Source organism: Fundulus heteroclitus, chromosome 16 (genome assembly GCF_011125445.2).
Source record: "Fundulus heteroclitus isolate FHET01 chromosome 16, MU-UCD_Fhet_4.1, whole genome shotgun sequence".
Taxonomy (NCBI): domain Eukaryota; kingdom Metazoa; phylum Chordata; class Actinopteri; order Cyprinodontiformes; family Fundulidae; genus Fundulus; species Fundulus heteroclitus.
The window spans coordinates 26,782,914-26,796,668 of record NC_046376.1 but is presented as its reverse complement, the minus strand read 5'-3'; the positions used below and the strand labels follow the sequence as shown (position 1 = coordinate 26,796,668).

Here is a 13,755-nt window from a genome sequence, read left to right as displayed (position 1 = left end):
ACTCTTTCTATTTCCAGATGATGGATTGAACAGTACTCTGTGAGACGTTCAAAGCTTGGGAAATATTTTTATAGCCTAAACCTGCTTCAAACTTCTCCACAACTTTATCCCTGACCTGTCTGGTGTGATCCTTGGACTCCATGATGCTGTTTGCTCCCCAATATTCTCTTAACCAACCTCTGAGGCCGTCACAGAGCAGCTGTATTTGTACTGAGATCAGATCACAGGTAGACTCTATTCAGCCGTTAGCAATTGTCAGGAAACTTCTGAAGGCAACTGGTTGGACTCAAAGAAAAGGGCACTGAATGCTTTTGCACACCACACTAAATAGTTTTTTTTTTTGTTTGTTTTTGTAAAAAAGCATGTATAATATTTATATACAACTTTTCAGTAATAAGACGATTCAAAGTGCTGTTCTACTTCACAATTGTGTACCGCTCCGTGTTGGTCTTTCATGTAAGACACCCAATAATATATACTTATGTTTGTGGTTGTAATGTGACAACATGTGGAAAAGTTCTAGGGGTAGGAATACTTTTGCAAGTCACTGTACATGGCACACTTTTATTAAATGATGGCAGTTATGCACCCATTTTTAGTACATCCTAAATCCCAATAGCATCAGAGTTTGTGACTGTAATGTGACAAAATGTGAGGAATTTGAAAAGATGTGCACGTTTTTTCTAAGGTTCTGGCATAGAGAAAAACTGAGATAAAATACAGCCTAGATTGAGACAGGTCAAGAAATTAGAACAGTATCAAAGGATTCAAGGAGTTTTCATTTTTTTCCCCCACTATAAGATCTCGGATTGCCTGCACCAGATGCGACTTCCTCTCGACAGATATTCGCTTGGGAATCAGGCTTTGGGAAAGTGATTTTCACCTTTTCTAAGAGGATGTGTTCTGTCAGAGCAGTCTCGCTGTGTTTTTTTTCCCCCATCACGCCTGCCTCCACACCTCGCCCCCTCACTCAGTCTCAGTATTAATAGGCTGGATCCTGCCTCAAACCGGAGGACATGCGCGCTGCAGGACGGGAGGTGTTGCACGGCGTCCCGGGGAAAGACGCGTTTAGTACTGCTGTCTCCGTGATAACTCCATCATGATGCGAAACTCGATCTCCGCTCGCTCGTTTTCGTAGAAAGACGCGGGGAGATCGTTTTCCTTCCATGTTTGGACTCTAATAAATTATTGAAGACTTTGCCGCATCTGGAGCTCCCGTTTTTTTCTTCGGATAGAAGAGCGTAAAGGTTGGATTTTTCTAAAAACGGGCCGCCCCCGCCGCCACCCTGAAGTTCATCGTTGTCATCTTGGCCGCCGGGATGGTGGCCTTCATCGGAGCGGTTATCTGCATCATCGCGGCTGTTCACACCGGATCCTCCAAGGCTGCCGCGGCTCGCCGGCAGCCCGCGGCCGATAACCACTCTCTGTACCCGGACGCCGCGGCGCAGACGCCCGCCGCCGCAGGGGGCTCCCTGGCCCGGCCCGGCTCTCTGGGAGCTCTCCACGGGTCTGAAACGCCCGACTCCGAAGCGCCCACCTTCAACGTCGGCCTCGGCGGGCTGGACGGGGTCAGCGGGCTCACGGGACACGACCCCGCGGTCAGCCGACTCATCTGCACCCCGGTGCCCGCCGGAGGCTGCAGCAGCAGGAACTTTCAGCAACAGGCGGACGACCCGTCGCTGTACGCCGGGGAGGACTGGGGCTACCTGCGGACCAGCGCGGAGGAGCTCCGGCAGACCGTCCTGCAGCAGAAGGACCAGATCCTGACCGACCAGAGGACCATCAGGGAGCTGACGGGAAAGCTGTCCGAGTGCGAGAAGGGGCTCGGAGGCAGCAGCGGCAGCAGCAGCCCGGACAGACGCGGGGACGCCGCCGCGCTGACAGGGGGAAGAGGAGCCGCGGGGGAGGCGCGCCTGGAGCGCATGATGGTGCGGGACAGCCCGGATTCTGCGCCCGACGGGGTCCATCTGCTGACGGTCGGAACTGTGGACGAGCTCGAAGCGGCGATCACTCAGCTGAAAGACCGCATAGATAGGCTGGAGGTAAGCAGAGGAGGAACGCGCCACGCCGCCAATGCAATCAGCCAGATCAGGTCTAATTAGACATTGCAATTTCACCCCAATTAGGCCTGTAATACAGTCCCACCAGAGTCAGAGAAATCGGTAAAAGGTGCTCTGAGGAAGTCTAGCTGAGGGAGTCTGTAATAGAGTCTGTAGGGAGCACTGATTCAGGCCAGATCTTAGACACTGAAAGCTGTTTGCTTCAAGAGTTGGCTCCTAGCGCATTTTAGCCTTTCTTATCACAGATGCACCAATCAGATCTTCTGATTGCCTGTTTTACAAAGCTCTTACCTGCACACACCGATTTTAGTTGATTGGCATTCAAAAGTGTTGCTTTAGAATAACATGAACACCTGTCTTAAAAATATAATGTTGATTAAAGTAGAAAACAACAACATTCTCAAAAAACAGGCCAGAGTTGCCTCTCTGTGCGTCATTGGAAACCTATGAAAACATTATAATCCAAGGTTATTTGACTGAGGTAGCTTTAAATAAACATGACTGAGGTAGCTTTAAATAAACATGTCCTATCTTGCTCTTGCTCTGATTTACTGTTATGCATCATTTGGTTAATATATTCATTCATTTGTAGTGAGTAGAAAGGAGCTTGTTGTAGCACACGGACATTTCAGTCACATTTAGAAGCAAAAAGATGACTTCACGTAGACATCTTTTATGTCTTTGCCTTTATTAATTCATTGTCTCGTTATTTAGATGCAGCAGCCTCTGTGTTGGGTCTTCTTAAAGAAATGTTACTTATGGGAGATTTCTCAGGGGCTTGTCCAGGATGTCTTGTTTTGTCCTAAACCCAGGTTGAAAAGGAACAGAATGGAAGGAAACCATTAGGAAAGTGGTGAGATGAGCTCGGCTGAAAACACTTTACAGATCCATGCTTGGTTCTGTGTTTTATCAGGATGTGTGAGACATATTCTCAACCCGCTGTCAGACTGCGGCTCTCTGGATTCCTGTCCTGCGTCATGAAGTTCATTAATACTAGGAAATAAACCAAGCTGGCTTTACGGGTCCTGTTAAAGCTCTTGGTCAATCCTTGTCTACGATTAGTACAGAAAAAAGTGTCACAGACTTTTTCAACCCATACATCCTGTCTAAAATTAGTCTAGACAAAATACTTGAAGGTCAGGCCGAGTTATTCCATTTGATCGGCCCAAACTACCTTTCAACCACATTGAGACAAATAGATCCCTTCATGTAGACGTGATGATGTCGACAAGAGGAGACGCTTTAATTCTGGGTTTTGTCATGTTTTCATCCAACTATCAGTCCCAAGTATTTAACATTACATCCTAAAATGTCACTGGAAAAAATTTGAGCTTACTTTGCTTATAATAAAAGAGCTCCAACCCTGGATAAGAACAGGTGACGACGCAGCAGAAGGCATTTATGAGCTCCTCCCAAAGCCCAATCAGCAAGCATCAATTATAATCATGTACCTGTAAATGTCAACGTCCACATTCATTTTAATGATTTCTTTGATAAGGTCGCCATAGTCGTCATGCCAATAAATGAGAATAAAATGTCAGATTTAAAGACCGACGTGGAGTTAGAGGGAGAGTAAGAAACAAGGAGCAGAGAATGCAGCAGGCCGACATTAATCGCTCCAATTTGACCAGAATAAGGTGATTTATTGCAACCTTTTTTTGGGCAAGAGAAATGCAATGCAAAATTCATGGTACGTCTATATTTGTCAGGAGTAACAGAGTGGATGTGCATCCCTGCGGTGTAATACACCTCGTTCTGTTGTATGTAGGACGTCCCTGTGTGGGTCATTTCCTTTCTTCGGTCTATTTCTTTCTCCATTCCACCCCACGCAGACGTGTAATGTCCAAGTTTGACACTTTTCAGGAAATATGGATTCTCTTTCTTCCGCAGCCATTTCCCAAGGCAGCATGTTACCCACGTCAATGGCTTTCACAGCATTTGCTGGCTAGTTGGCTGCATTTCCTTTCTAATCAACACTATATCTTACAGCGTCTACGTCAGGGTTGTTCAGAGGAGCTGCTTGACCTACTTGAGTAGCATGAATGGAGGTTGTCTGCTGGCTCAGATTAAACAGGCCCAGCTTTTTTTGTTTTTCTCCGTGGGGTTGTCTGTGATTATTTCGCTGATCATGCACCGACAACTCACAGCGCCTTCCAGCTTCAAGCACTCGTGCCGCAATCTAATGATTTTTGGCGCCACAATTAGATATTAGCTCAGAACCACAATTAAACCTCCCTATGCTGCCTTTGTACATTTTCAGCCCTTTTCGTTTAAGCGCTAAAATGCTTAAATTCAGCAAATATATGTTTTGTCGTTTTTTTATTTCCTCATCCTGCATCTGTTTCAAAGTAGAAAAGCAGCTGTTTATTGGGGGGGTCACAACATTGGAAAAATGTTATGTGTTGTTTTTAATTTACAAAGGGAAGTCAAGCATTGCATCAAAATGGATTTTTACTTGTACAGGTACAGACAATTTTTAGGTCACCCTCTGGTAAAGATGTGTAAAAAACCTTAAAATCGATTTAGTTTCCCTTCCTTCCTTCCTTCCTTCCTTCCTTCCTTCCTTCCTTCTATCATCTTCCACTTATGCGAGATCGGGCTGCGGGGGCCACAGGTCCAGCAGAGCAACACAGACATCTTCTCAAAGCGTTCCCAGGCAGATTCTGGGTCTTGCCTGGGGTCTCCTCCTAGTGACACAAACCTCCAAAGGACATCGAACATCCGACCATTATGCCCCCCTGGGTGCCTGCTGTTCAGTTTATCATCCCAAAATGTAAAGAACACGGCATAACTGCAAACCTACTAAGACATTGGCATCCACCTAAGCCGAGAGGCTGCCTAGAGACCCTAGGAAACCCGGGAGAAGCTGCAGAGATTCGCAACTCGTGTTAGAATCTGTTACCCGGGGAACTAATAGTAGTACACATCTTAAATCCAGTCTTGATGTATCAAGAAGAAAAAAAATCACAGTTGCAGTTTTCCAAAACTCTTATCTGGTTGCCAAAACCAGATAAGACCAAAAATTTTATTTTTGGCCTACATTCAAAATTCTTTGTGGGAAAGGACCACATCACCCTGACCACATCATCCCAATGTTTAAACAGGGTGGTGGCAGCATTATGCTGTGGGACTGCTTTTTTCTGCAGGGACAATGATGTCAGAGTTAATGGGAAAGTGCCTGCCAAAAAGGTGTAGCTTTATCCTGGAAGAAAACCTTTTAGAGGTTGTAAAGGACTTTTCAGTGAGATGGAAGTTCAGTTTTCAGCAGGACAACGACCTTAAACAGAGACAACCCCAGCTACAGTGGAATGGTTTACATCAAAGCGTATTCATGTATTAGAACGAGCCGTTCCTAAATCCATTTGAAAATCTGCGGTGAGACTTAAACAAGCTTTTGAGTGCAAAGAAGAGTGGGCAAAAATTTATCTAGATAAGTAAAGCTGATAGAGACATACCCCTAAAAGCAGTGACAATTGGTTTTCATTTGTAACTATTCAGGATGAATAAAAATACATGGCACGCGTTTAAGAGTTGTATTTGTATAAAAAATTGAAAAGCACAATGATTATGTTATGTTATCCAATCAACATAAAGTCCAGACAGATACATTGGAGCGTTGTCGCTTTAAATTAGCTAAATGCGAGGCGTTAGAAGGGAATAAATACTGTATTAAGGCACGACACTAACACAACTCTGCACTGAAATCATTCTAATGACAAGCATATCCAATTTCCCTTTAAGAGCACTGCTATCATCTTGGCTCTACAATTTGAGATTCTGTCAAAAACCATCAAACTTGGTACTAGATCATATAGAATCTGTATTCTTGCATTGCAAAACCATACCTCTGCAACATTTCACAGCATAGCTAAGCTGCAGTAAGCTCGTTGATGCAGCATTAAAGATTACAGAAAGCCACATATATGACCCCCTCCACCTCTCCACCCTCAATCTGTGTTTAGTATGAAGCTAGATGCAGTTTCTGCAGCTGCACAAAAAGACTGCAAGGTTTTATCAAACATAGTGAGGAGTCCTGTTCTAAAACCGCAGCTTGTCTTGTTTCCTGAAACATATTCTAGATGCATCTGCTACTGTGATAAATCCATCCCTTTTATTACCTTTAGGTTTCATGTAGAGACCAAAAATGCAGACATGCAACACCCAATAACAAAATCCTGATTAACAATGCATCAAACTATTCAGAATGCAATGGTATTACAACAAAATAAATCCTGTTGAATAAATCCTTTAGTGGTTCCAAAGATGGCCCCGAACTGTAAAGCCCAAATCCTGATCCACTTTCTATCTCCGCAGACAGACATCGGCCCATTCTCTCACAACCGCACAGACAGCAAGTCGTCAGAAGCATCGGAGGAAAGCGGCCCAGAGAGGTCCGCTGATCTGGGGCGCAGCTTCGGTTCGGACAAGCCCTGGGAGGTGGAAACCTTGGAAGAAGAGCTGGAGAGGAAGGTGGAGCTTCTGGAGAAGGAGAGGAAAGCCCTGAGGCTGGAAGCAGAGAGACACAGACAGGAAATTGACCACGGCATCAGCAAACTACAGCACCGAATTTTAGGACTGGAGGAAGGTGAGCCGCAGAAGGGGAAGGAAGAAGGAAGCGAAATGTGTTCACATTTATATACGTAATTTCATCAATGCATAGCAACATGGAGATGATGAAAATTAAGTGACCGATTTATCAGGTACATTGTGACAGAAGTTGCCAATGATGAGAAATAATCTGCTTTAAGACATAAAAGAATCACATCAGATTTCCCTTTTTTATGATTACTAAACTATGTAAATATCATTTATGTAAAATAAAAAGCTCATGATTACCTGAAAATGTTCTGTCACATACAACTTTGACTTAAGGACATTATTTTACTGTTTTCAAATTATTTTCTTTTTTTCTATTCCAAATCTCCAAAGGTCCTGCGGGGCATTCTTTCCCAGAGGGCTTCAGGCTGTCCTTCCCAACTCGGACAAACTACATGTTCGCCCTCGTGAGACACCCCATCCCAAAGCTGCGGGCCTTCACCGCCTGCCTGTGGCTGCGTCCGGCTGGGTCGGGAATCGGGACCCCGCTTTCTTACGCCGTACCCGAGCAGCCCAATGAGTTGGCGCTCCTTCAAGGCCTACACACTCCCACCGAGCTGCTCATCAACGACAAGGTACGGCATGCACACAGGGTCCAAAAGTTTACCCTTTACCCGCATTGACGCAGGTATTAGATAACCTTAAGCAAAAATATCACGGTATTTTGGTTACAGCGCTGAATTGCGTTATTTTTAAATATTTTTAGCTTACATCTAGAACTTGGAACCAGAGAAATATGTATTTAAAATAATAACTGAATTCTTTTTTAAATAGAAAGAAATAAATGCAGTCCTTAAACAAAAACGTATATAAAAAACTGACAGGCACTTAAAACTCAACCTCAAGACTTACTCAGTTATCAGTTGGCCTATCACTATCATCTCTATAGTCAGAGTCAACTTTAATTGTTGGTGGAAGCTGCTTTTAGAACGTGTCCTGCTGAGATTTCACTGTCTTGCAGGATCTTACTCCCCTTCAGTGCACACGTTCATACTTAGGATTTTTGGCACCTAACACAATAAAGCTATACTGATGAACAAAATGCACATGTGATATGATGACTGCGTTTCCACTGCTTTAATAGCTAAGACATATCAGGGTGCACTGCGCAAAAACAGTCTTATTTTGACATAACGTATCACTTTATTCCTTCTCTAATTTCTGTTCACTGTCCTGATAATCATTTGAATTCACAATCCCTCATTAATATAAAATAACTCTGAATGACCTCTGATGTTATTTATTGGATATGTGAGACCAAATTTCACTACTCTCGAATGTGAGTAGATTATAAAAAATGATTTGGAATCACACGTTGTCAAAGCAGGTAGCACAAATCTGAAGTGCGAAAACAAGATGACACATTTTCAGTACAAAAACAAAACAAAACAAACTGGCAGATGGCTATGGAGAAAGTAATGTACAAAGCAACTATGCCACAAAAGTACCCGGAACACAAAAGATGATCTTACCTTTGCAGGAACAACAATAAACAATCTGTTCTTGTCAAAGTTAAATCAACATCAGGCATGAAATATTGTTTTTATCATTTAAACCGAATCAGTTCTTTGTCTTTATTTGGCTAACTTTGATAAGCTAAATGTGTCTGTGTCTGTAGAAGACGTAAAGCATTTCAAATGTTCTTATCTTCCTCATCTTACAAAAGTACCTGTATAGAGGTAATTTTCATTCTCTATTATGTTTTGAAGTGCACATCAGAGATGTGTTACTGTCATGACCTCATTTAAAATGCCCCAATGAATATCAAAGAAAGCCCTGCGCTCTGCAATAGCATTAAAGTATTAAGAGCATGGCAAATGAAGTGTTCATCTGATATATTGTTCATGTCTTTTAATGAAAGATGAAATTTACTCCTTGAAAGCATTGTTGGGTGATGCACAGCAGTGCTGGGAGTTTTATTAGAACGCAGTGAAGTCATTGGGTCGGTAATATAATCCTGCAGGGAAAATGTTTCCCTCTTGGAGGCAGCAAAATTACTTTAGCATGGCGCAAATGATCTAAATGACTCATTTAGATCCGGAAAACTCAGAGAAAGGCCATTCTGGATAGATTTTCACACTGCTGCATCTCATTTGTGTCCTACTGAAATGAAATGTGTCACCCTTAGTCGTATAACGACATGTCTGAGTTTTAAATAAGCAGCACAAAAAAAACAAAAAAAAAAAACAGCCTCTCTGCATTGGCCTAACAACACATTCCCATATGTAGGTGGCAAAGCTGCCTCTGAATCTCTCTCGGGGGAGCTGGCAACACATTTGTGTGAGCTGGACCCAGAAAGGTGGATCATGGCAGGCCTACCAGGGAGGAAAGCTGAGGGGGGAGGGCCACGGACTGGCCCCTGGACATCACATCAGACCTGGGGGGGAGTTAGTCCTGGGGCAAGAGCAGGTGAGTTACAAACATGTGTATTTAAAAGACTGACAAGACAAATAAATGGTTCAGTTATTATTCATTTAAAGTAGCTAAGGAAATGCTCTGTAAAATAGGTGTTGGTGTAGTCATGGCTCTTAGTTATTTCTTTGAGTTGTGAAAGCTAAAAGAAAAGAACATTATCAAAAAGCATTGGTTCATGTCCGTTTGAGGTTTAAGTTAGGGTGGTGGGACTAACATGGGGTGTTTGAATGATGGTTTCCTAGACCTTGTACCTTCAGTTCACACATTAGAGCAAGATATTCCCTCCTTCTATCAAATCCTGCCTAAACTTCCACAGAGCCAAGAGGTTGCCCAAGGCAGCAAGACTGCAACAACTGAGTCATGTGTGTTTGAAAGTAAAAGTGTTTCTCTTTTTTTTTTTTTAACATGCAGCTGTCTAACAGTGGTCTAATTCCTCTCCAGGATTCCCTGGGCGGAGGTTTCGATTCAACCCAGGCCTTGGTCGGAGAGCTCTCTCAGGTGGGCCTATGGGACCGGGTTCTGTCATCTACCCAGGTTGCCAGCCTAGCTCGGTGCAGCAGAGTAACCCAGGGCATTGTGGTCCCCTGGAACGAAAACGGGGTTGAAGTTTACGGTGGAGCAACCAAAGACCCGGGGGAGCCTTGTAGTAAACACAGCAAAAGCCCTCAGTGACTGATAGAGACGGGATCTACGGAAGGATTGAATCCAGCCAGTGTTAACGCTGATTCAGAATGTTACAAAAACAAGAAATGAGTCCACATGGAAAATGATATTGCTTTGTATTGACAAAAAGCAGAGAGAGAATTTGCAGTACCTTCATAATCTGAACCTTTTTGGTGTTTTTATGGAGGTAAAAAGGTGCACTCCAACATAAGACAATATTTACACAGAGATACAGCTGGAGCATTGGTTTCACAAAGAAACGTTTAAGCATGGCGTTGTTTAAAGTAAAGAAGGATCATAATTTCAGATTAAGCACACATGATTTTATAATTTTTATATTCTAACCTCCCGACAATTTTATCAAAAAGCCATTGACCTGCTGGCTAAAGACTGAACAGCAATTATGCTAGCAATTGCTCTTGTCTAAATATCTACTTGTTTTCTATTCAGGAAACAACATAGTGACATAGATCATTTGAAATTTGAAATGTTTTCGGTAATTTAATCCACAACAGAAGGAATTGTATAGAATCTTGACAATTTTTAATGAGCCTTTTGAAAAAGACTATAAAGCAGTTATAATGCATTATGGTCAGACCCAAGCAAGCAAGCTAATGTTAGCATGCTAACGCTAATATTTTCTAGCTAATAGGATTTTTAGGGTCTGAGTACCATAACTCTCTGTATTTGTCTGCCCAATTAGTGGGATTTTAAAGATAATGAGGACAATGTGAAAGGAAACTTTTTCAAAATCCTTTTTTTTCCAACTCTAAGAAATAAGCTTGTCAGAGAAATTTAACAACAAAAACTAAAAACTATAAAGTGAGCCACAGTTTGTATTTTTTAATCATTTGTACACAAACAAAAACTCTAATTAAGGTGGTTTAGTATGAGAAATGTATTATTAATTAATGAGAAATATACAGAATTTTTGGTATATTAAGATATACATCGATCATGTATAGCATTATGACTGTTGACAAGTAATGTGAACAACCCTGGATGTTTTTTTTGTTTTGTCATAGCACCTGTTAGTGGCTGGGATATATTAGGCAGCAAGGGAAATTTTGTCTTCAAAGATGATATGTCTAACATATCATCTTTGAAGAAAAAAATGAGGAGTTGAGGAAGTTGGACTGAGGACAAATAGTGGTGACTAGACAACTGGGACATCTGCAAAGGTGCAGCTCATGCGGGGTGTGCCCAGCTTTAAGATATATCAAATCATCATCTATCTTGTTGCAGACCAGGAACACACTTTCCCAGAAACAGTATTTCTTGATGGCCTCCTTTAGCAACATGGTGCACCAAAGGGTTCAGGAATGGTTTCAGGATCTCAAACAAGATAGGCAAGAGTTGTTTCAGCAGCAAAAAAGGGGATTCATTCACGGGTAGTGATAATGTTATGCCTGATCGATGTTGTTCCAACCATAGACCATGCTGGTGTACATGTTTATGGAATGAGAATCAAAAAGAAGTCAATTGTCATGTATGATTTGGGCTTTAAAACTTTGTAGCTTTTTTAAGGCAGATGATGTCGGTTGTAAAAAAAAAAACAAAAAAACAACAACATCATGTTGTCTATCCCCTAAGATCCAGGCTTGTAGGCCTACTCAGATCTACCCTATCTTATTTATTTTAGGAGAATTATCGCGTACCACCTGTCCACTTTCTAGATCTCTGTTGTGAACAAGATATGGCCTACAGGGTGAACAGTTCGGACACAGTTGACGAATCAGAACTTGTGAAATGTTAGCAGGCAGGCTATGAGCTCATCCTCTCTCAGCTAACTGAGCAGCTGAGGTATTACTTTCTAACAGCATTGAATGTATGAATCTTTTTTTTCTTTTAATGTGAACACAAATACCTAGCTTACCAAATCACACGGTGGCACAGAATAGACTACGAGTTAACAGTGTATTTTCTCATTTGAGTCATAAGAGGATAATCACACTGCCTTTGAAATCTGCCTAAGCATTCGATCTGTTTTACAACCGATTGTCAGCGTTTCAGAAGTGTTTTCAGGGTGGTGTCAGTCCATGTTTAGCAGAAATAAGCCTCTTCAAGCACATTGCCAAGGTTAATATCTTAACATCACGTTTTCATGTCCCATTTTTACAAAATGTTCCACCTTGTCTTTGAACTGCAGAAAAATAGTGATACAATGAACGTCATATTCTTGTCGTAAATGTCTGCGCACAAAACACCATTGTGTGCTTCCTCTCCTGACTTTTTATTTCTTGCTAAATTCAATCAGTTCCGAGACTGAGTCATTCTCAGAGAGCTGAGAGCTCTGTGTGCAAAATGTGAAGTCGATTTGGGGCAGCTGGAATCCCTCCATTTGTGCAGCAGGCTTGGAGAGGAATTATTTAAGGGCTGTGACAGCTTTAGAGTTTCGGAGTCAAGGTAAGGCGATGAAAAACGTTGGGGAAAGTGTTGGGAATATTAAGCAGTGGATGGCAGCCAGGAGTAGATGATGAAAGAGAAAGGAAAGCAGGGGGATGAGGAGGGAAAACACGGATCAGATATGAGTGATGTTACATTGTTTTTCTCTACTGCATGATGTAATCTAGTACTTATAATGTCTTGCCCCTGCAAGGTTTTGCAAATTAGGTTGTTGCATTTTACATTCCTGCAAGCTGACTGTGTTTTTCTTTTGTTTATTAAGGTCAAAGGGTCTCTTTTATCTGTTGACCTGATGCCCTTATTTTTGACTTGACAAACATGTGTCCCCAATATTACATTTGAGAACTAATAAGTGGTGTTAAATGCATCAGAGATGTATATATTACTTGATAAAATGTTCAAAAGGCTAAAAACTAATTTAAAAATGTTTTTAATGTTCTACATGCATCTGTTCAACCATATGGTGTGAAAAAAAATTAAGAAAGCTGCAACCCTTTCATCGTAAAAAAAAAAAAAAAACAACAACAAAAAAACATTCCATGCATGAATGCTGCTGGGTGGTAAATTTGTTGCTTAACCTTTTTGTTTTTCTTTTTGTAAATCTGACTCTTAATTATTCAAGATCTACCGGTATAAACAAATTGTTTATTTCAATGTTTCTTAAAAAAGCAGATTATTTTAGTTGCAGAAAACTATTCACAGTGGACAGTAACTGTCATGGTGTTTTCTACCCGTGCACCATCGTCGTCCTTAATATCCTGAAGATGTTTTTTTTTTTTTACTTAATTAAGCATCTATGAGGTCCCTGATGACATTTTAAGATTAAAGCAGTCTGATCAAAGTTTTAAGTATTCCTGCACATTACTTGAAGCTTCTGCACGGTGCCACAGAACTAACACGAGAGCAAGTCAAAACTATCTTGTTGTGCCTCGGTTCGTCTAATGTCTTTGATGTTTGGGTGTCATGCTTGGTGTCTGTTCAGCTCATGCCAGGACTTCTTAGGGCTTTTTGATTGTAATGTTTATGTGTTTGTGATATATGAAACTGAAAGCTATTGGATATAATTCTGTTTCTGTTATGCTTTATGATCTATGTTTGTACTGTTGATTGCACAAATACTGCTATGTCCATGTCTTGTACGGTGTTGTATCACTCCGAACATGTGCCGTGTTCAAACCTTAAATCTTTATTAAAGTTCAAATTTTTTGGAGAAAATCATTGATCATGATCATTTGGTATCATCTAACGCCTTAAATTATAGAAATTCAGATTGCTGGCCTTAGTAATGTATTCTCTGCTATATGAAGAACGGAGCAGCACAGGGATGTCCCTTCCCCAACACCGCAGTGCACTGCAGCTAAGGTGCCTGAAAAGCTCCTTAACGTTCCCGCTAATCCCAACCCACTTGTTTGTAGCAGGAATAATTGTGAATTTCTTTTTTAAAGCAACAACCATGTTGTACATTTTTGTCAGGAGATTTCTTTGTAAATGCTCTAATAGTGTATATATGGTTATATACTGCACGAACCTCCAACTTGCACATTACCCGCACTGGTTTGTGGAAGAAGGACCTGCAGATACATAGAAGGTGTAAGTAGACCACAGGGCCAAAGAA

At 41.7% G+C, this 13,755-nt stretch overlaps 1 protein-coding gene across 1 annotated transcript; it reads left to right on the top strand.

Annotated features, from left to right (window-relative positions):
* Positions 1–969: 969 nt before the first annotated feature.
* Positions 970–13,355, top strand: cbx6b (chromobox homolog 6b). Its single transcript, XM_012873135.3, has 5 exons — positions 970–2,042; positions 6,375–6,645; positions 6,990–7,231; positions 8,886–9,065; positions 9,513–13,355. Exons 1-5 carry the CDS (start codon positions 1,320–1,322, stop codon positions 9,741–9,743), a joined length of 1,647 nt encoding a protein of 548 aa, XP_012728589.2. The 5' UTR covers positions 970–1,319; the 3' UTR covers positions 9,744–13,355.
* Positions 13,356–13,755: the final 400 nt, after the last annotated feature.